At 42.2% G+C, this 21,522-nt stretch overlaps 1 protein-coding gene across 3 annotated transcripts; it reads left to right on the top strand.

Annotated features, from left to right (window-relative positions):
- Positions 1-5,801: 5,801 nt before the first annotated feature.
- LOC134484285 (Y-linked testis-specific protein 1-like) lies at positions 5,802-8,041 on the top strand. 3 transcript variants are annotated; one of them, NM_001447569.1, is given in 3 exon segments: positions 5,804-5,977; positions 7,009-7,881; positions 7,961-8,041. In NM_001447569.1, a coding segment is annotated over 1 exon segment (795 nt). In that variant the 5' UTR covers positions 5,804-5,977; positions 7,009-7,085; the 3' UTR covers position 7,881; positions 7,961-8,041.
- The last annotated feature ends 13,481 nt before the right edge of the window (positions 8,042-21,522 follow it).

Here is a 21,522-nt window from a genome sequence, read left to right as displayed (position 1 = left end):
CAGGATCTCCCAAGCAGCATGGCAAACCAAACAGTGCAGCAAACAAGTCCGTTTCGATTGTTGAAGAAAAATAGGACACATGGGAAGTGCTGTATGAAGAAATGGCTCTAAGATGAGACAACTCCTCGGGAGACTGGGCTTGAATCTTGTGCTAGTTTCCTCATGATAAAACAATGATGTTCTAAACCACATTCTGTTTTGGGAATTCAATGCTGTGCTTCCATTTCAACACTGCATAATCTCCATATGCCAGCCCTGGAAATCTTGTCTGATATAAACAGATTATAGGAGAGACAAGTTGAGACTAAACACTGTCATTAAAAAGGGATTATACGATGAATATTTTTTTTTTAATTTTTGTCTGTCGTACCAGGTTCAGTGTTCTGCATAAACTTTAAAAAAAGGCAATTTCTTTTTGTTTTTAAAATTGCCAAAGAGAATGGACCTTATACTTTCTATCTAGGTCTAATTGAGATGATGAAATACCATTCAATGCTTTAAAAAAGAAAACAAATTGTGTTTCATTGTCTTTTTTTGTTAATTTCTTATTTTTAGTGTTTTGGGGTTCATTTTAACAATTATTTTTTTCATTGAATTAAGTATTTTCTTATTTTCTAGTGTAGATAAAAATTTAGGTTGCTGGTCTTTGTTTCTAATCTAAGAATTATTGTTTTAAATAAAGTTTCCTCTTAGCACCGTCATAGTTATGTCTTACATATTTTGATAGTATGTTTCCTATCTTCTTCTTTTTTTCTTACTGTTACATAATTTAATTATTTCTTGACATATGTATTACTTGTGAATGTGTAATTTAATGCTTCTAGACTGGGAGACTCCTGTTGTCTCTCATTGAAGACTTCTATTTTAGTTTTGTTGTATAAGCAGAACACATCCCTAGGGGCTGGAGATGCAGCTCAGTGGACAGAGTGCTCACTTGGCTCTCACACAGCTCTGGTCTCCACCTACAGTGGTGTGGTGGTACATGCCCATAGTCCCATTACCAGGAGGCGAATCAAGACTTCAAAATCATCCTTGGGTGCATAGTGTGTTTGAGGCCAGCCTGGGCTACATGAAACCTGTATAAACATATATGTCCCAAAACACATCTTTTCTTAGGCATTTCCACACTTTGTTCTATGGTTTCTGAGTGTCTGAAAAGTCCAGGGGTACTTGAAGGAAAAGAACAACCGGGTGCTACTAGGGACTGTTAGTTCAGAGACATTGCCTGGTGAAGCCATCTCATCCTAGCTGGTTTCTGCCTGCCTCTGTTGCTGATGGGCTGATGTGTGTCCACAGCTTTACTCATAATTGCCCTGCTTCATTTTTAGCTGGACCCATTCTTGCTTCCTGGTGAGGCTGTGATGGAGTAGTGACACAAAGAATTGGGGAATCCTTCATGCCCACTGATTCTCTCAACAATAAGGTCTTTCTCTGTAGAAATAGTTTCTCTGTTGCATACATTATCAGAAATAAATAAAACACTCTTTTGTGTTTTATTTTGACACTGAGTTTCATTATGTAGGTAGGGCTGGCCTGAAACTCACTTTATTAACCTGGTAGGCATTGAACTCTCAGAAATCACCTTACTTCTGTGTACTGAGATTAAAGGGATATACCTGGCTCCTTCTCTTTTTAATTTGTTTTTTTAATTTTTCTCTATGGTGTGTGTGTGTGTGTGTGTGTGTGTGTGTGTGTCTGTGTGTGTGTTTTGACCAAAGAGTCTATCAGATCCTCTGAACCCTGATCCTCTGTAAGAGCAACCAGTGTTCCTATGCAGTAGGCCATCTCACCAACCCCTTCTGCCTGTTTTGTAGGTTTCTCATTGACGACGCTTGAATCCTGGCTTTAAAATCCTTGTTGACAATTCTGACAATGGTTTTCTCTTGGTGTCACCACCAGGGAACTGGTTTTTCTCCTCTGCTTTTCATTTAGGGGGATTGTCATGGTGTGACGTGATTTCCATTTTGACACCACTTGTCTAGATGTCAGTAGTCCTGACACTGTGGGTACAATGGCTGTGTATCCTTCATAAACTTTTGGTGGTGTATTGGTTTTTCTGGGTTTGCCTGATTGAATAAAAGGGATTATAACTCCAGTTCATACCAACAGACATATTTTAGAGGGGTCAGGAAGAGTGGTTTCCAACCTTCCTAACACAACCTTTTAATACAGCTCCACCAACTGTAACATTATTTCATTGCTACTTCATAACTTTAATTTTGCTATAGTTATGAGTTGTAATGTAAATGTCTGGAATACAGCATATATGATATGTGACTCCTGTGCAAGGGCAATTTGTGCTCCCAAAGCGGTCTCAATCCAAGGATTAAGGACCACTGATCTGGACTTAGTGGGATGCCCTTACCGATGTAGATGGGTTTCCCAGTGTTGGTGGGGAGTAGTCTCCATCTCTTGAAGGCAAAGGATCTTCCAAGATCAGGCTTTTTCCTGGGACCCTCTATAATAGTGGACACACTCTTGATGGTTACTGATGTATCAAGTGACTCCAGGCAGTTTTCTTTCACATACTCGAAGATGAGGATTCTAAAAAGGGTTCTGCTAGACAAAAGCAGTGGCTGAAGCTATCTCTCGTGATCTTTCCCTTTCCCTAATGGCTCCTTGTCCACAAAAGGCCAACAGTAGATGTCTGAGTCCATTCTAAGCTGCAACTTTCCAATCTACACTCTTCCTCTGTGCTGTTTCTTTAACAAAGAGCACACATGCTAAACCTGAACCCATCTTGTCTTCAGTCAGCACTAACAACCTAGTCCTCTCTGCCAGCTATGCTTTCCCATATGACCCAGCTGCTCACAATTCTGAGGCACGTTCATGCTTCTATGGACAAACTGAATGGCACCGATTGGCTAGTGTATAATGATACAGATTCTGTATTATTATGATTCAGAAACCTGTAAATACAAGATGAAGAGACCATCGGCAGAGGAAGGAGTTCTTGTGGGATGTTGTCACCACAGAAGGGATCCAGGGGGCTAGGAATAAAAGAGAGGGAGCCAAACACCTTTTTCATAATTTAACCTTTTTCCACAATAGCATCATTAATGGATCTTTATTTGTAGGTTGCATCCCTCTTGACCTAATCAATTCTTCACAACTACATTCCCACTGGGGATTAATCTTCAGAAAATAACTGTTGGGCGATCACATTCAAACCAGAGATGATGGTGAATATTTGGAAATCTATAGTGGGGGTGGGTATTATTCTTCCCACGTGGTGTACCCTTAAGATCTCTAACTACCACCTTCCCCACGGTAGCCTCACTGAATGACATGAATTCCGGGTTATTAATGAGGTACAGAAACCAAAGCTCATTGCCATATCCTGTCACAAGTATCAAGCTCGCAACAGCAAGAGCCCAGTGGGAAGGAAAATATGAATAAACTTTATGGTATCTCTAAAGTATAAACCCCCAATTTAATCAAAACATTGTTTTAGACTCAGCTCTCTTATATCGATATTCTTTAAATGTACAAGTCAGTGGGCTTGCTTGTGACTCCTAGTACAGGTTTATACTGTACATTAGCCATCTTCTTTCTCACAACTCACCACCATTTCCACCTGCACACACACACACACACACATACACACACACATACACACAGACACACCCTGCTGCTCCCCTTCCTTTTCCTAAATGCCCAATTTCACATAATATCCCTTATTAAAATCTAAATTTTGCAATCATCTGAGTCTGGCTTGTTTCACTTAACATACTGTATTTTACAGTTCCATCCATTTTTCTGAGAACAAAACCCTTTGCTCTTACACATAGATGAAAATCACATCAATGTATATCAACTTTTTTAAGCCATTCATCCAGTGATCAACAGCTAAGGTTATTCCAATGGCTTGTCTATTGCACACAGTGTGGCAATCTGAATGGATGTGCAGGGGTCCTGGTTAGTTTTTATTGTCAGTTTGACTCAACCTGGGAAAAAGGAGCCTCAGCTGAAGAATTGCCTCCATCAGAACGTCCTTTGGCCACATTTGTAAGAAATTTTTTTTGATGGTTGATGTAGAAGGGTCTAGCCCACTAGGCATAGTGTCATCCCCTATGAAGGTGGCCCTGGGTTGTATGAGAAGGAGAGAAAGCTGAGTAGGTCATGGATAGCAATCCAGTACTCAGCATTTCTAAGTTGTCTTTGCTTCCTTTCCTGCCTCTAGAGTCCTGCCTGAGTTCCTGCCCCTACTTCGCTCAGTAACAGACTGGTACTTAGAAGCCTAGAGTGTGAAAATTTTCCTCCTCAAGTTGATGGCTATGATGAGATTATTCTTCTTGTTGCCTACTTGTTCTTCACTTTTTTGAAAGTTCTGTCTGTTTAATGTTCTTAAAATGATGATATCACATTTTTTCTCATGGGCTCTCTGTCTCTCACCGTGTCTCTCTCTGTCTCTGTCTCTGTCTCTCTCTGTATTTGTGTGTTTGAGTGTGTATATGTGTATGTTTGTGTGTGTGTTTGTGTGTGCATGTGTGTGTTTGTGTGTGTATGTATGTGTGTGTGTTTGTGTTTCTATGAGTGTTTCTGTGTGTATGTGCGTATGTTTGTGTATGTGTGTGTGTATGTGTGTGTGTGTGTGTGTGTGTGTGTGTGTGTGTGTGCTTTCCAGGGTTAAAAAAAATCCCCAATGCTTTAAATCTCTGCAGGTGCCTAGAGAAGGAAGATTAAGGGGAGAGAGGGGGGAAATTCATGTCATTTGAGTTAACCCCACATTGAGGTCAGCCACATAGTCGACCAACAGTCACATAATGGCAGAGTAGTCATAAGAGCAGAGAGAGAGTAAAACTCAAAGTGTGAAAGAAAATGTGCTTAAAACTACGATAGAAGGAGAAAAAGAAGACGGTGCACTTAGAAAATTGGACAGATTTTAAAAAAGCTGCCATAAGTTGTTAAGCTCTAAGTACATTTAAAAAAATTATAATGTTAAAGTGGAAGGGAATTATTGGGAAGAGGGAAGGGATGGACAGAGTGTAGTGGGGACAGGGGAGGGTTCTGAAAAGAATCCTTTTGAAGATCTGAAGAACTATGTGACACAAACAATTAAAGTGGCCTGTAATTTACAGGTAAATTCCATACTTACCTGGATCCAGTATTCTGTCTACCCATATTTCAAAAACAAAATTACCTCATCTATTTCATCCTGTTTTACTGCATTTGATCGAATAAATTCCTTGTAATTAGAAGTGCTGATAAATTTTAAAGACATTTAAAATATGACTGGTTGATATTGGGTTTGTGATAAGTTTATTCCGACTTTGGAAGCCGGTCCAGGAGCTAATTTTTCCACGCTCTTTGCAAATAATCCATAATTCATGATTGCCATTGTCTTCAATACAAGGTATTTAATCTTGTCAAATTCCAGCTTTGTTTCAATAAAAATGGCCCTCCTCTAATTGTGGGTTTTGGTAGAGCTAATTTTGTTGTTCTATCCTGTGTGCTGCCTCGGAAAGAGAGCCTAGCAATATTTCTGATACGGAGAATAACTTAAAGTTAACCAAAGAAAACATTGGAGCTGGGAAAATAACCACCAAGGATGTTGCTGTATCAGAAACCAAAGAGTTTTTCAGAAAAATAAAAAGCATGAAAAGAGCTACTTGGGCAGACTGTGACTCGAGTCATCAGAATATTTGGGTGGGGACTTTATTTTGGTTCACCAGGAGGCTACATGAGAAGCTAAAACCTAGATGCTGGAAGTTTCTAAGCGTAACTAGGGAAGGAACTGGCCTGAGAGGGGTTCTATGACGTAAGCAGAGCCTGTATGATGCCACAGAGCACAAGGGCGGAGGTTGCGCATCTCTTCCACTTGGAGGCGCTAGACTACTTTGAAGGTGGGTTCACTATCTTCGGAGCGGGGTGTGAAAGCTAGTTCAGCTCCTGAACCCCACAACTGTTCAACAACCTATTGGTGCCTGACCGGTTTCAGAAGACAGAATCTGGACGACTAGGACATTTTCTTTTGGTAAATACGTTTATGAAGATAACTGGGACCCTTGTAGCACAGAAAGCTAAAAGTTTTCCCTCGTACAGCAAGTAACCTTACGTTCCAATGTCTTCCACGTTTGAGAGCTAGGCAGATGGTCTAGGCTAGTCAGTCTCCGGAGTTTATTATTCTTTGCTAACAATATCTAATTCAAAATTCTACTAAAATGCCAAAGCTCCTCTCTGTGCCTGTGTATTTTTGGAGAAAATATTTCTTTTTTTTTTTTTTTTTTTTTTTTTTATGGAGCTGAGGAACCCAGGGCCCTGTGCTTGCTACGCAACTGCTCTACCACTGAGTTAAATCCCAACCCCAGTAGATATTATTTCTAAAAGGCTATTGTTGCCTACACAAAAGACTCTTGTTGCGGTCGAAAATGCAACAGCTTTGGGGAATAAACCTGGGTCTGGGTCAGGATGCCCAGTAGAGTAAGCCAGTGGACTGCTGTGCTTTGTCTCTGGGCAGATACTTGTGGATGTTGCCAAATAGCTCATAGTTAGAGGGTGGAGAAGGGGTGTGGCCACCCTTCTGGCTCCTTTGCTATCCTTTCTCTGTTCTGCTTGCTTAAAGTGGGGACAGGGATACTTAATCCCACACTGACCTAGCCATTCAAGATGTTCCTCAGCATAGGCAAAGTGTCTCGGGCTGAAGAAATGTGTCTAAATATGTTATTCTGAGCTGTAGAGAACCATTTTTTCATTTTCCTTTGAACTTTAGATTTTGATTTATGAGATTGGGTTTTTCTGTGGGTAGTTTTGTCTATCCTGGAACTAATTCTGTAGACCAGCCTGCCCTTGATCTCACAGAGGTCTGCTTCCCTCTGCTTCTGGAGTGCTGGAATTAAAGTTGTGCTCCACCATTGCCCAGCACTTCTATGAACTTCTGATTATGACAGCATTAGATTCAGAGGCTCAAACCTGTTTACCATCGCCTTCCTCACCTGCTCCAAAGTTCTCATAGACAAGAACCTTGGTCCAGCACCCTCCCCAACCCCACCCCCATTGTTATTGCAGGTACTCATATGACAGAGGTACCAGCTTTGTCTCTGGTTTAAGCAGGTGAGCTCTTCAAACCCAGGCCATGGGAAAGTATGAAGCCTGAACGCAGAACAATAGCCACAAGACAGTGGACCAGGAGTACCGTGGCCTACCACACTAGGTCTACAGCCAAGAAGAAGAGGGTGTCTGTGAGGAGGATGAGCACACCATCCTTCCAGAAGCGGAAGAGGAAGAGGCCTTCTCCCCAGTCCCTGGGGAACATTGTGGGGTGCAGAATTTCACACGGATGGAAGGAAGGTGATGAGCCCGTCACCCAATGGAAGGCCATAGTTCTAGATCAACTGCCAACAAATCCCTCTCTCTATCTGGTCAAGTATGATGGAGTTGATTGTGTCTATGGACTGGCACTTCACAGTGATGAGAGGATTTTAAAGCTTAAGGTCTTGACTCACAAAGTTGTGTTTCCTCAAGTGAAAGACGCCCATCTCGCAAGTGCCATGGTTGGCCGTGCTGTGGAGCATAAATTTGAGGGCAAACATGGCTCTAAGGACAACTGGAGGGGGGTGGTCCTAGCCCAGGTGCCAATCATGAAGGACTGGTTTTACATCACCTATGAGAAAGATCCAGTCCTATATATCTATCAACTCCTGGATGATTACACAGAAGGTAATCTCCGTATCATTCCAGAGATTTCGCCAGCAGAGGTGAAGTCAGAAGTTGGCAGCGACATCTTAACAGGTCAATGTGTGCAATTCACCAGAAGTGACGGGTCCAAAAAGATCGGCAAAGTCATTTACCAAGTTCTAGCCAAGCCTTCCGTGTACTTCATCAAGTTTGATGGCGACGTCCACATCTATGTCTATAATCTGATGGAAAAGATCCGTTAAGGTGAAATTCACAAAGTGAGGGGACATATATGGGGAATTTATAGGATTGGGGTGAAAATTTTTGTTTTTCTGTGTTTCAGATACCCAATGGCCTTTGACAACCCCAGTATCTTTTCCAGTGGAATTTGTTTTTGCTCTAAAAATTAAAATGTGTGATGTGATGTGTTGTGTATGCACACTTTTGTGGAGGAGACTGGCTGTGGTGGATGGAACATTGAGAGGAAGCCGGAAAGTTCAAGGCTGTGAACAGTAAGTCTAATGTCACATACACTAAAACAAACAGGACTGAGCTGGTCTGGTCTTTAGGGAGAGGAAAAAACTGGATATAAGGCTTAGAGGAGCAGGGATGGCACAAGGAAAAAAAAAAGATGGATGTTTAGGAAGCAGTGGAGAGGGGCCAGAAATAGATAGACTCTCTGAGGGGAAGTTTGAGGGAGAAACAGATAGTTGGGGAAAGAGTGGGAGGTAACAGAGGGGTGGTCTTGGAACTCAAGGGGAAACCCAAATAAACTGATCCAAGCAGACTCAGAATCAGAGAAGAACAGGGATTGTTTGACTAACAAAACCTAATGAAACCTGTTTCTCATATGTAGATGTATTATTTTTATTTATCTGGGCAGGGCAAGGAATGAATACAGGAGACCACAGTGACAAGAATAGTCAGGTCCCCTGGAGCTGATATTAAAGGTGGTTGGGAGCCATCGGACATGAGCTCAAAGAACAAATCCCAGTCCTCTTTCAAAGCAGATGAGCTCTTAATCCATTGGTTATCTCTGAAGGCCCCTAAAGTCATCTTTTTAAATAAATCCAACCTTCACATGCAGAGAAGAGACCAGGATGAGGGTAAGAAAGAATAAATTGATGGTGATGTGGAAGAAAGACTAAAGAACACATGTGGGAGTTGAGGATACTGAGGGACGAAGGAATTCCAAGATGGAGTTCTCAAAAAGTGAAGCAGGAGACCCAGGAAGAACAGAAAGGGTCTCGAATGAGTTGAACTTGGGCCACATCCATATTGGTCTCTTTGCTTCCTTAAAGAACAGCCGAGCTATCACTACAGAGGGTGGATGTGAGGTGGTGGCTTCCCCAGAGGACATTTTGACGAGGATAACTCAAGAATAGTGAATGCCAAATTAAGTTTATATCCATCGATTCCTGAAAGTGCCATAAAGCCCATTATTTTGTATGATCAGTAAAAAGAAATTTAAAAAAGAACATGAGGATGCCATGAGCTTATGTCAGGTATTACGTGGATCCTTTGTTTAGCTTCCCTGAGCACTGTTAGACTCTGTTGGATCCTGTAATATTTTTGAGGTCTCTTCTGAATGCCCCTAGATGACCACAAAGGGCTCCTGCACTGGCTTATCTTGCCTGACTCTCCTTCGACTGGATGGCTTCCTACAGACCTCTGGGCCCTTTTACCTTATCTAGCCCCAGGAAGTTCCCATCTTTTACTCACATGAAAGCTTATCCTCAGAAAACTCTTGATGGTGCATCCAATGCAGAGGTGCTGATCTCTCCTATGCCATTTGCCGTGACGTTAAAATGCTTTGCGGTTCCTGACCATGTAGCTCTCTCCTCCTGAGAAGCCCCTGTGCACTCCATGGGGACTCTCTGAGCCACATCTACACTCCAAGTGTTTCTTTGTAGGCAAACTTACCTTCTACTCATTCATTGCTGTTTCTTCTCTCAAGAATAAGTTTCTCATTGTAGGACTTGAAAATATTTTCTATCGTTGATTAATTCTGCTGTTTGGAATTTTTATACTGGCTGGTTGTCTACCAGTTTCATTTCTGCGAAAAGACACCATGACCAATGCAACTTATAAGGGATAAAATTTTCTGGAGCGGGTTCTATTTTTTTCAGAGTTGTGGATCATACCCAGGGCCTTGGGCTTCCTTGGCAAGCGCTCTACAACTGAGGTAAATCCCAAACCCCAAGGGACAACATTTAATTAGGGCAGGCTTTCAGGTTCAGAAGTTCAGCCTATTTTCATCAAGGCAGGAATCATGGAAGCGTCTAGGCAGACATGTTGTTGGAGAAGCATATCACCCCCACAGTGATATGCTTCCTCCAACAACACCACACCTACTCCCACAAGGCCACACCTCCTACTTGTGCCACACTTACCATGGGAAAATCACATTCTAAACACCACACTGATTTTATGCCAACTTGAAACAAGCTAGAGTCATCAGAGAAGAGGGTGCCTCATTTGAGAACATGCCTGTATAAGATCCAAATGTAGGGCATTTTCTTAGTGATTTGTGGGGGAGGGCCCAGCCCACTGTGAGCGGCACCATTCCTAGGCTGGTGGTCCGGGTTCAATAAGAAAGCAAGCTAAGCAAGACATGAGGAGCAAGACAGTAAGCAGTGCCACTCCATAGCCTCTGCCTCAGTTCCTGCCTCCAGAATCCTGCCTGTTTGAGTTCCTGTCCCAACTTCCTTTGGTGATGAGCAGCAATGTAGAAGTGTAAGCTGAATAAACCTTCTCTCCCTAAATTGCTCTTTTGGTCACAATGTTTCCTTACAACAATAGGAACCCTAAGTAAGACAATGTCTTATAGAAACATTGTATCTCGTAGAGCCACAGACTCTTACCTCATAACCACAAATAGAAAGGTATAGACACTTTGTTTTAATTTAAAGGTAAGGGTTGCTCATGTACTGATCTGTGAAGTTCTAGTTTGCTTCCTTCTCTCGGTGATGAATGTCATGATCAAAACTACCTTGCGTAGGAAAGGGTTATTTGCCTTACAGGTTAGAGACCATCACTGAGGGAAACCAGAACAGGAGCTTGAAGCGGTAACAAGGACACTGTTTGTTGGCTTGCCCCCTGTCTCAGTCATTGTTCTGTTGCTGTGAAGAGACACCATGGTCAGGGCAACTGCTATAAATGAAATTATGTAATTGGAGGATAAATTACAATTTCAGAAGTCTGGTCCATCATAATGGCAGGGAGCAGAACACTGGAGAAATAGAGAACTACTGCTTTGTAAGCAGAGAGAGAGAGTGAGAGCGAGACAGAGAGAGAGAGAGAGAGAGAGAGAGAGAGAGAGAGAGAGAGAGAGAGAGAGAGAGAGAAATTCTGGGAAAGCACTGGGCTCTGGAAAAATCAAACACCACCCTTGTCAACACACCCACTTCCTCCAATGAGGCCACACCTCTTAATGCTTCTAATCCTTGAAAATTTTGTCACTCCCTGTTAACTAAATATTCAAATATATGACTGTGGGAGCCTTTCTTATTCAAACCGCCACACTCCCCATGTCTTGCTCCATTACTATTTCTTACAGCCTAAAAGTCTATTCTTTTTATACATGACTACTGATGAACTTGCCCACAATGGTGGGCCCTTCCACAATAATCATTAATCAAGAAAATGTTCCATAGACTTACCCAAAGACTAACTATTGGAGGTAGTTCTTGAATTGTTCTCTCTTCTAAGTTGACTCCAGATTGTCAAATTGGGGGAAAAAAAGAGAGAGAGAGAGACCCATCACCGTAATGTTTCTCTTACTCCATGTTACATACTCACCACCAGACACTCTCTTCTCTCAGTGTATAGACCCACTTCCCTGTATGGCAGAACTGAAGAGTAACTAATGTCACCAACATGAATACTTGAGTATATATGACAAGTAATGAATACATTCTACAGCTCAAAACGCCAAGCAAAAGCATTTTAGTGTGTGCTACACTTACTGGGAGACTGTCAGTCACTAGCCATTTAATGGCTCACAGTAGACCACAGAACCAAAAAGTAACAACCTACATATCATCTCCTCTCAGCAGGAGACAAACCCTTTCTCAAAACCCATGAATATATCTGTACGCTTAGATTTTTTCAAAACCTACTTTATTTAGGGTTCTAAAACACTTCAAACACCCTTCTAGCCCACCAACCAGAGGTAAGAGAGAGAGAAAGTTGATAGGAAAAGGTTGAGAGTTGTGGACCTATTTAGAAGTAATTCTTTGGGGTAACTCCAATCTTCATTGTGCAGTACTGTCCAATAGGAGATGCAAAAAATGAATCAGTAGCAGTGCTTTGATCTGGCAGAGACCTCAAGTCTCTAAGAAACCAAAAGAAGCAGCAGAAGCATTCAGAATCAGCCCGAATAGCTCAGGTTCTTTTGTGCATTTATCATTGCGGAACGAAGACTATCGAAGACCATTGAAGCCTTGCTGGTGTAGCAATGTAAAAATGTCATCTCCCTGTCTGTGGGATTTCATTTATGTTCTTCATAAACATCCTGTCCCCATTCAAGCGTGTGCTCCAGCGAAATATCATATGCCTTCTCATGTGTCTGCTTCAGCAAAATATCCTCTACTAACATAGCTTCCAGAAAAACATCCTGTGACAAAAGTGAGTTTCCAAAGAAACTAAATTTTTTCCACTTCATCTAGTCTTATCTCCCACTTGGCCATGACATCTCAAAACATATTATGGCAGTCTTGCAAGGCTCCTAGGCCTCAGCTCCATCACCAACTGGAGCTTCTTCAACTGAACTCCGTGAAACTCATCCCCTTTTATGAGCACAACCTTCTGTTATCCCCGCAAACATTGTGCTCTCTCCATCTTTTCTCTCAGCCAATAGCTGTCCAACTAACAGCCAACTAGGCTGTGACCTGAAAAACCCTCATCAAGAAAGCCAATGAATTTGACATGATTTTTTTTTTCCCTGATGGAACGGAGTGTTCTGCTTGTATGGTTAACCTGGTGTCTGAGTCATCTGTAATAAAACCCACTGCTATTAAGATCAAAATCACAGGAACTATGACAAATAGCAAATCACACGACAAGCATCATAGTTGTCCAAGCCTTTTCTGCAGCCTTATTGAAGTATAATGTACATACTTAAAAATCCATTTATTTTAAGTGTGTATTTTAATGATTTTATAGCAAAATTTATAGCTTCCTTCCCTTTTTTAATACTCATTTCCCACTATTTCATACGATATCGAAGTCTATTAAAAACACAGAAGTGAAGTCAGGAGAACAACAAGAGGAGGAAGCAGGAGGTTCTTGATTTGCTAAGACAACAGATACATTGGCAGAATCGTCTGGATAAAACCACTTGGGATACATTGGTTCTTCTCTTAGAGTGCAGCCTCCAGAAAAAGAGTTTAAAGGATTAAGTCATGGGTCCTCCTACATCATATCCAGACATGACCTGGTATGGTCAGCATCACTTTGGCCACTTTCATGTTAATCCCATTCATCACTCTTACAAGTTGCCTAGCAACTCACATAGTTAACAAACTTATTTGGTTCATGGTTTCATAGGTTTCAGTCCATGGTCACATGATCATGAAAGGGTCACAATAGAGCTACTGCTAATCCCACTGGCATCCAGGAAGCATCAACACAGGAAGAGACCAAGAACAAAAAACACCCTCCAAGACATGTCGCAAATGACTAAGTTCCTTAATTTCATATCTCCCAGTTTCCTGCCACCTTCATACACATCCATCAAAAGATGAACTCATTGACTACAGCACACAGGGCCAATTGCTTTTCAAGGAAGCACCTTGGACAAGGAGGTGGGAAGAATGTAAGACCCAGAGGGTGAGAAGAAGGGCTGATATATTTCTGCCTTCAGGACATGAAATGGCTGCTGCAATTGTGAGCTCACAGCAGCTGTGGTCACCTGAATAGGTCTATAAAGGTCCACCAGCTAGACAGAATCCCTTACTGAGGAGGTTTTCAGGTCCTGATGGCTGCTGTGGTAAAAGAATCATTCTTCTCTGAGGGTTCGGTCACTGGTAGACTTCCCACATTCCTGTAGATGGTCACACACCCATAAGTACATAACCAATGCTAATTGGGCTTAGTGGTTAAAGGTTGGGAAAGAATTTATGAATTTTGAGGGATGGTTATTGGCAGGGAATTTGGGCAGTGCTGAGGGTGAAATGGAAGAGGTTATGGCCATGTTTCATTGTATACATGTATGAAATTCTCAAGGATAAAGACAATTTATTATTTAATAGAAAATTTAGACTATTAGCTTTAGCTCCGTAATATAAGGCTGTATGACTTTAAAGAATTCAAATATTGAACATAAATCAAACTAATTGACTGCCTTATGATTCAAGGAGCAAATTATACATACTTAATATATTACACGTTCTCCCTCTTTCAGTCTCTTTCTATCTCTTTTCTCTATGTCTCTCTGTCTTTCTCTCTCAAACACACACACGCACACACACACACACACACACACACGCAGATGCACACTTACATTATTTTTATGTTAAGGTGTTAAAATTCATGACACAATCAATGTGAAGGAATAGAGGTTTTATGGGCAAGCAGTCACAGTCATTGGGTTCAGACTGTCGTGGAAATGACCACATGGCAACAGTGTATTGATCTGTGTCACTGAGAACTTGCATGAGCCCTGTTTATATTTGGGTGGATCAGGCATCCAAGAGTTCAGTCTGAACCAGCCAGCTCCCTTCTTCTTGCCCCAGTGACCTACTTCTGCTAGGGCACATCCTGAAAGATTCCTCCACCTTCCTAGACAGTGCCATCAGCTTGACACAAAGTGTACCCACAGATGAGACCCTGGGGAAATTTCACACTCAAGCACTAACAACAAGGAGCGAGGCAACTGGGAAATGCTTTATGAAAACAGTTTAATTTCAGTTCTGTAAACAGGACAGGGAAGAACCCTTTGATATGGATTGATTTAGTCTTTAGCTTACAGAGTGCACCCCAAAAGATACATAGTGTAGAAAATGCACAGTTTTCTATGTAGCAAGCATGGTGCTGAAAACAACACATTAATGAAAAAAAAATGCAAAGAACTGGGATATATAGTAACAATTCCAAAAGTCAGTTTGAAAGGCTCTTTTATTTTTATATGTGAGCTGTCGTTATTAGTTCCCACCTGGGTTAATTTTACAAGGAAAGAAAATCTCAAGCTCTGACTATCCCATCGACCATGGTGTCATTCATCTCGGTGTTATGGGTCTCCCATCTAGGGATTAATAATCAGGGTTTGACCACAAAATCCATCAGCTCAATACATGAGGCTTTAGCGGAGAAAGTGAGGTTACAAGTATGTAATGCCCTTTAGTGTCTTCTCTGCCTGTCTGTTGCATGCATGCCTTGTTGTTGACTATTGTCGATGGTAGTGGTTGTTGTTGTTTTTAAATATGAAATGTTGAATGCAAGGGATAGTGGCAGTGATCCAATAGATCTTTGCATCCTCACTTTCTCTTTCCTATCTCGCGCTAAGTCTCCCAATCCTCAGCAATCATTCAAATACACTGAAACAACTCAAATATAATGAAACAAGGTGAAATCAAGACACTGAAACAACTCAAATATACCGAAAAAAGGTGAAATTAAGACACTGAAACAACTCAAATATACCGAAACAAGGTGGGGTCAAGATGCACTTGCCATCTATAATTTGTGTTTGCATGTTGACCATAATCGTTTGGTAACCCTTAAAAACCACATGATGGGACTTAGGAGGATCGGTGGGTGAAACCGCTTGCTGCCTAGGCAGAACTGAACTCAGATCCCATTCATCATGAAACAGGCAGGGGAAACCTGTAACCCCAGGGACAGGAATGGGGAACAGAATCATTAAGGTCTGCAGGCTTCCAGCCCGGAGGAAATTTTGAGAATTTGGGATCAGGCAATGACACCACCTGTCTTAGTTAGGGTTACATTTCTGTGAGGAGACACCATGAACAAGGCAACTCTTAATAAAGGAAATATTTAATTAGGGCTGACTTACTGTTTCAGAGGTTCAGTCCATTATCATCATGGTGGGAAGCATGGCAGTGTCCTGGTATACATGGTGCTGGAGAGTGTTCTATATCTAAATCCAAAGGCAGCCCAGAAAGAGACTTGTAGCCACAGGCAGCCAGGAAGAGCATCAAATCTACCTCATTGGGCAGAGTTTGAATACTAGGAGCCCTCAGAGCTGGCCTACACAGTGACAAACTTTCTCCAACAAGGCCACACCTCCTATTAGTGGTACTTACCATGGGCAAAGCATATTCACACCACCGAAGTGCATCAAAAGAAAATCGCAGAGAGACATAGAGAAAGATACTGCATGGTATCCTCTTGTAGCACGGTGCTGCAACACCCCCCCACACACACACATAAACCCATGCACCTGTGCACACATGAGCAGATTTATTTATTTATTTACTTTGTTTTATTTTTTTCCTTAAAAACTTGGTACATTCACATAATGTGTTTGAGCGAATCCATCCCCATCCCCTCCCCTCAAATCCCTCCCCTTTCCTCAATCCTAATACCACTTGCATTTTAATAGAAACGTCTGAGTCCATTTATTGCTGACTAGATATGTGGGGGTGAGTACAAACATCCAGTGGAGCATGGACAGCCGTCAGGGGCCAAATCCATGAAGAAAATGGGCCCTCTGACCTGTAGTCATCAGTTGCCATTAGTTCCTCAGTAGGGGGAGGGGAGCTTCAAGACTTTCCACCTGACTATTCTGGGATTTATCTGTGCAGATTTTGTAGATGGCATCCTAGACGCTGTGAAACATATGAACACACAAACACACACACACACACACACACACACACACACACCAAAATTTAAACCCGAGAATGGTTTTTAAAAGGTTACACAATGTCCTAAATTCAGTTCCTTGGTGTGAAATATTTGAACTCCACAGCAGATCATAATACTATCTATATAAAATAAAATTACTCAAATGAATATTTTAAAGTTCAGCGGATATTTATCTGTTAAATAGCACAGGCTGAATGAAATCAGTTGGTGCCAAACTTCCCTAAGGCTGCACAAGAAAAATTGTAAATCACAGTTCAAAAGCATCAAAACACAAGGGTGAGGGTATCATCAGAGATAGAGGACTTACAGGATAGGGTACAGAGGCTCAGTAGACCAGACAGGTGGATCATAAGCAAAGAGCCTGGAAAACGGGCCATTCATACCTTGACAACCTTCAAAGGCTAGGGGAAACGTAAGGGAAAGGTACCACCCAAAGTGAGAAAAAAAAAACTTTAATACATTTACAGGACACTTAGCTTCTAAATACAGTGTGGATTCGAATCTACAGTGTGATTATTTTCTTATGATTATGTAAGATGCTAATATATGGAAATCATGTGTAGGTTATATGGGAAACTTCAACTTTCCTAGAGATTTCTAAATAAATGTGTTTTTTAATGCAAAGTTGGTAGTGATATTTATTCCACTTCCATTTTTCAAGTCTCTGTCTATTCTAAAATATATGTGTTTATTTTATCTACAGTAGAAAATGTCCTTGTAATGTAATGAAACATTAGTCAGCCCAACTAAGATGCTTTCTGGAAATCAGTTAACCTCAGGCACTGAGAGCTGTGATGACTTAAGATGACGCTAAAGCACTTTCAGGATCGCGAACTGATGAGCATGGGCTTGTGGACACATTCACTCACAAAAGTGACCACACACACAGAGACACAGACACACACACACACACCACACCACACACACAACACACACACACACACACACATACAGTGGACATTACTGACTAACTATACCTCAGCTAGAGCTATGGCTTTGGGATTTTGGAGGAGGTGACACTGGGTTTATATGGCCTTATACTTAGGCACAAGCATACAGCCACACTCACAACTCTCCCTCTGGTCCCCCTCTTCCTTCACAGCGAGTTCCAACACAATTTGTTATTTCTGATTTTATCCATCCAGTCTGGTCATCCCTCTTCCAGAACATAACTTTTTGTTCAGTGTTTGTGTTTGTGTTTGTGTGTGTGTGTGTGTTGTTGTGGGTGTGGGTGTGTGTGTAAGAGAGACTCTGTGTGTGTGTGACAGAGAGAGTTAGAGAGAGAGAGAAAGAGAGAGAGAGAAAGAGAGAGAGAGAGAAATAATTAGACACCCAGTTAACACATGAGCATGCACACACATGTGGAAGACCAAGGTACATTCAGGAAATATCCTTAATGTCTTGTCTGTCTTGTTCACTGTGGCAGCAACTCTCACTCACAGGCAAAGCTCCTCTTGGTATGGGTCATCTTTCCAGACAGCTTGCTCTGGGCATCATGCTTCTGCCTTCCTAGGTGGAATTAAAGGATGGGCTCCACATCCATGGGGCATCTATGTAAGTTTCTGAGGAGCGAGTACTTAACTGCTAGACAGTCTCCCTAGCCCCTTCCAGAACTTTCTGTCCCAAAGCCCCTTTACCTTTCTTTTTGAGATTTATCGAGTATGCTTGACAAATGGAGACTGTATACATTTGAAGTATGAGTTGTAATATTCTGATCATATTATACATTGAACAAATATTTTAAGATCAAGCTCATTCTCTCTCTCTCTCTCTCTCTCTCTCTTTCTCTCTCTCTATCTCTCTCTCAGATCCACTGTTTAACATACACCACATACACAAAACCTCAGTGACATCAGTTTGAAGGGTTAAAATTTCTAAAAGTTAGTAATGAACAAAGTCTGGCTATGCCTAAAATAATTTGAGGTAGGGCTCACTGGCCCGACTCTCAGCTCCCAAGGACACTGGCCATCTGGAGCCACCCCCTCCCCTTCCTACACTCCCTGAGGATGGGTCATCCCCCTGCTGCAGTGAGATGAGTTGCCCTGCCCACATTGCTGAGATCCTAGATTACACATATGCTTTGTTGATGTAACTCCGTGCCAAAAGAAACTGTGCACCCTTTGTATTAGCCAATTATGTGTATCCACACGAAACCCCTGGTTTTCCCTATATAAGCTCCTGCCTAGAGAGGCTCAGGGCTTGACTCAATCTCCTGTGTGAGATACGTGTCAGCCGGAGATCTCGTAAATATAACTGCCTCTTGTTGATTACATCAAGACCGGCTTCTTGTGTTTCCTGAGGGTACCACAACCCGTGACTGGAGCGAGAGTCTTCCGAAGTCTGGGGGTCTTTCAAGTTTACTGTTCCCAGGCTCTGATGTTCATCCTGTAACCGAGTGATGTTATGCATTCTGTCCAATCTATTTCTCACAAGGAAAAATGAGGATGCCAGTCACCCAGTTAAAACCCTCAAATGGCTCCATGTCACTGAGGTTAAGTTGCAAAGCCCCTCTGTTGAAGTTCCTCTGTTGATAGACAAATGCTCTTCCAGAAAGACCAAAAGCTATGACACACCATACCGAGGCTGGGAAATCATAAGTTTAGTTTCTTGTGTTTGTAAACTGAACAGAAAAATGGGGATTACAAGACAAGGAGAATGTAAAATTTCGTGTTCCTATAATACTAACTCACATAGGTTATAGAGCGGCTGAACTCAGGTTTTGACAGGGGTGTGGTTGGGGGATTCATGTGTGTGTATGAGTTGAGTGCCTTTTCACAAGTGTGAGGGCACATACAAGTGTACATACGTGCAGAGATGTGTAGAATGTGCATTCTCTTCCTCACTATTTTCCGTCTTTCAATGAACCACAGCCCACTATTTTGACTTGTGTGGCTGGCCAGGATGCTCTTGGCAATCGAAAGAGTAAGGACAAAACAGCTCCCTTTGGCAACCATCTCTGCTAAGCGAGTTCCCCATTAGAGCCAGAGGTTTTTCACTGCTGCTTCAGGTCCTGATCATGGCTGTAATGCCTGTCTGTGGTGCTGACCTTTTCCTCATAAAGTTCTTTCTAAGGAGTAATTTACCTCCACCCTACAATGTTGAAGACAGGATTAGCCATGCCTAGAGTTTTACAAAGGTGCAGAGAGAATATGAACTGTTCAGGCTTGCAAAGCAAAGGCTGTTGCCCACTGAGCTATCTTCCCAATCCCCATCAGGATATGGTCTATTGCATCCTTCATGCCATGCTTTCTGCTGTGTGTGTTTCTCAGTGTCCCAAGGGATTTTCTCTCACAAAAACGGTTCCACCTCCACATGACTCTGTGCTTGCACCCAGAACAGACTGTCTCTTTTATCAGGAGAACTAATTCAGAGGTGGACATGTTCTGATTGCAGCCTGTGAGTTACAGAGAAGAATAACTGCATCTTCAAGACTTGGGCTTTCTTACCCTGTGAACTGAAAGCTGGTGTCCCTCCCTGGAGGATGGAGAAATGGAGAGAAGTATGAGGGAAAGAGAAGGAGGCAAAGGTGTAGGGGAGAGGTTGAAGTCACACTAAAATTTCCAAGTTAGCGTCAAACCTGAAGAGTAGACAGGGAGAAATTGACAGTGTTACTGCTGTCACCACACACACACACACACACACACACACACACACACACACACACACATCTGCTGTGCCTCTGGTGTCATTACCCCACTAAATAAAATGCTCTATTAGGCTTATCTGTCCATCTCAAGAGTAGCCTGTAATTAAATAACCACCCTTTACAATCCTGCTAGACTGAAAGAAAGCCATTTGAGCATTTTACTTAGCTGACGAATTACACAGACCAGTGGTCCTTGATAAATAGGAATGTTCTAAAGAGATGCATGAGAAAAAGTAAACAAGTCTAAAACAATTGATGGGGGATTAAGTTTCAAGTCTCCCACCTCACTCAGTAGACTCTGTCCCCAGCAGGGAGCAGAGCCCAACTAGGACCAGCTGCAACACTGGTCTTCCAGAGTGTGTAAGGTACAGAAGGGCCCCTTTCAGGACTCTGTCAGACCTCGCTTTTCCCAGAACAAATGCAGTTGCTGCCATCCTGAGACACTGAAGCCAAAAGAGTGAGGACAAAACAGCTCCCTTTGGCAATCATCTCTGCTAAGGGAGTTCCCCATCAGAGACAGGTTTTTCACTGCTGCTTCAGGTCCCGATCATGGCTGTAATGGCTGTCTGTGGTGCTGACCTTTTCCTCATGAAGTTCTTTCTAAAGAGTAATTTGTCTCCTGATCCTTCCCATGGAACCCACCATGCCATTTACATAACCGATGTCAGAATATCTTTTTAAAAAGAACGCAACTCAATCCAATTCTACCCTCTGGCATCCAAATCGCTTATCATTTTCATAGCAAAGTACTTTAGAGTGCTGACTCACTCCTGAATCAAAAATCTCATCTAAATCAGTTCCTGGTGAGACTCGGGTATGATTCACCTTGGGGCATATCTCTGCACCGTTTATGAGTCTACAGAATCAAGAAAACAAGATGCATGCTGCAGCTAGCATAAACTGGTTAACTATAACCTCCGATCAACTCAGCATCATTTGAAGAGAGAGAAAGACAGACAGACAGAGATACAGACAGACACACAGGTGAGGGGGGGGGTTTTAGCAAATGTCTCATTGTGTTATTCTTTTGGTCTGTGGACAGGCCTATGAGGAATTGCATTGATTGTTGACTGACTTAGGAGGGCCAAGCCCACTGTGGGCTGCACCATTCCCTAGGCAGGCCATTCTGAGATGTATAAGAAAGCTAGTTGAGCTTGAGCAAACCAACAAGCAGAGTCCCTTGGTGGCATCAGCCTCAAGACCTTGGTGTAGTTCCTACTCTGACTCCCCTCCATGACCTGAAAGTTGAAGTCAAAATATTTTTCTCCCCTACACTACTTTCCATCCAAGCGTTTTATCACAGGCACAGAAAGGAAAGTAGAACAGACTCCATGAGGCAGCAGGGTGGAATGATGCTTCACAGATTCTCAGGAGCCTGTGCTTGCAGCTTCTGACTCTTCTATCACTGTAAGCCACAGTGAACTGGG

Source organism: Rattus norvegicus, chromosome Y (genome assembly GCF_021556685.1).
Source record: "Rattus norvegicus strain SHRSP/BbbUtx chromosome Y, alternate assembly SHRSP_T2T, whole genome shotgun sequence".
Taxonomy (NCBI): domain Eukaryota; kingdom Metazoa; phylum Chordata; class Mammalia; order Rodentia; family Muridae; genus Rattus; species Rattus norvegicus.
The sequence above is the reverse complement of the archived record's forward strand: the minus strand, read 5'-3'. Positions and strand labels throughout refer to the sequence as shown.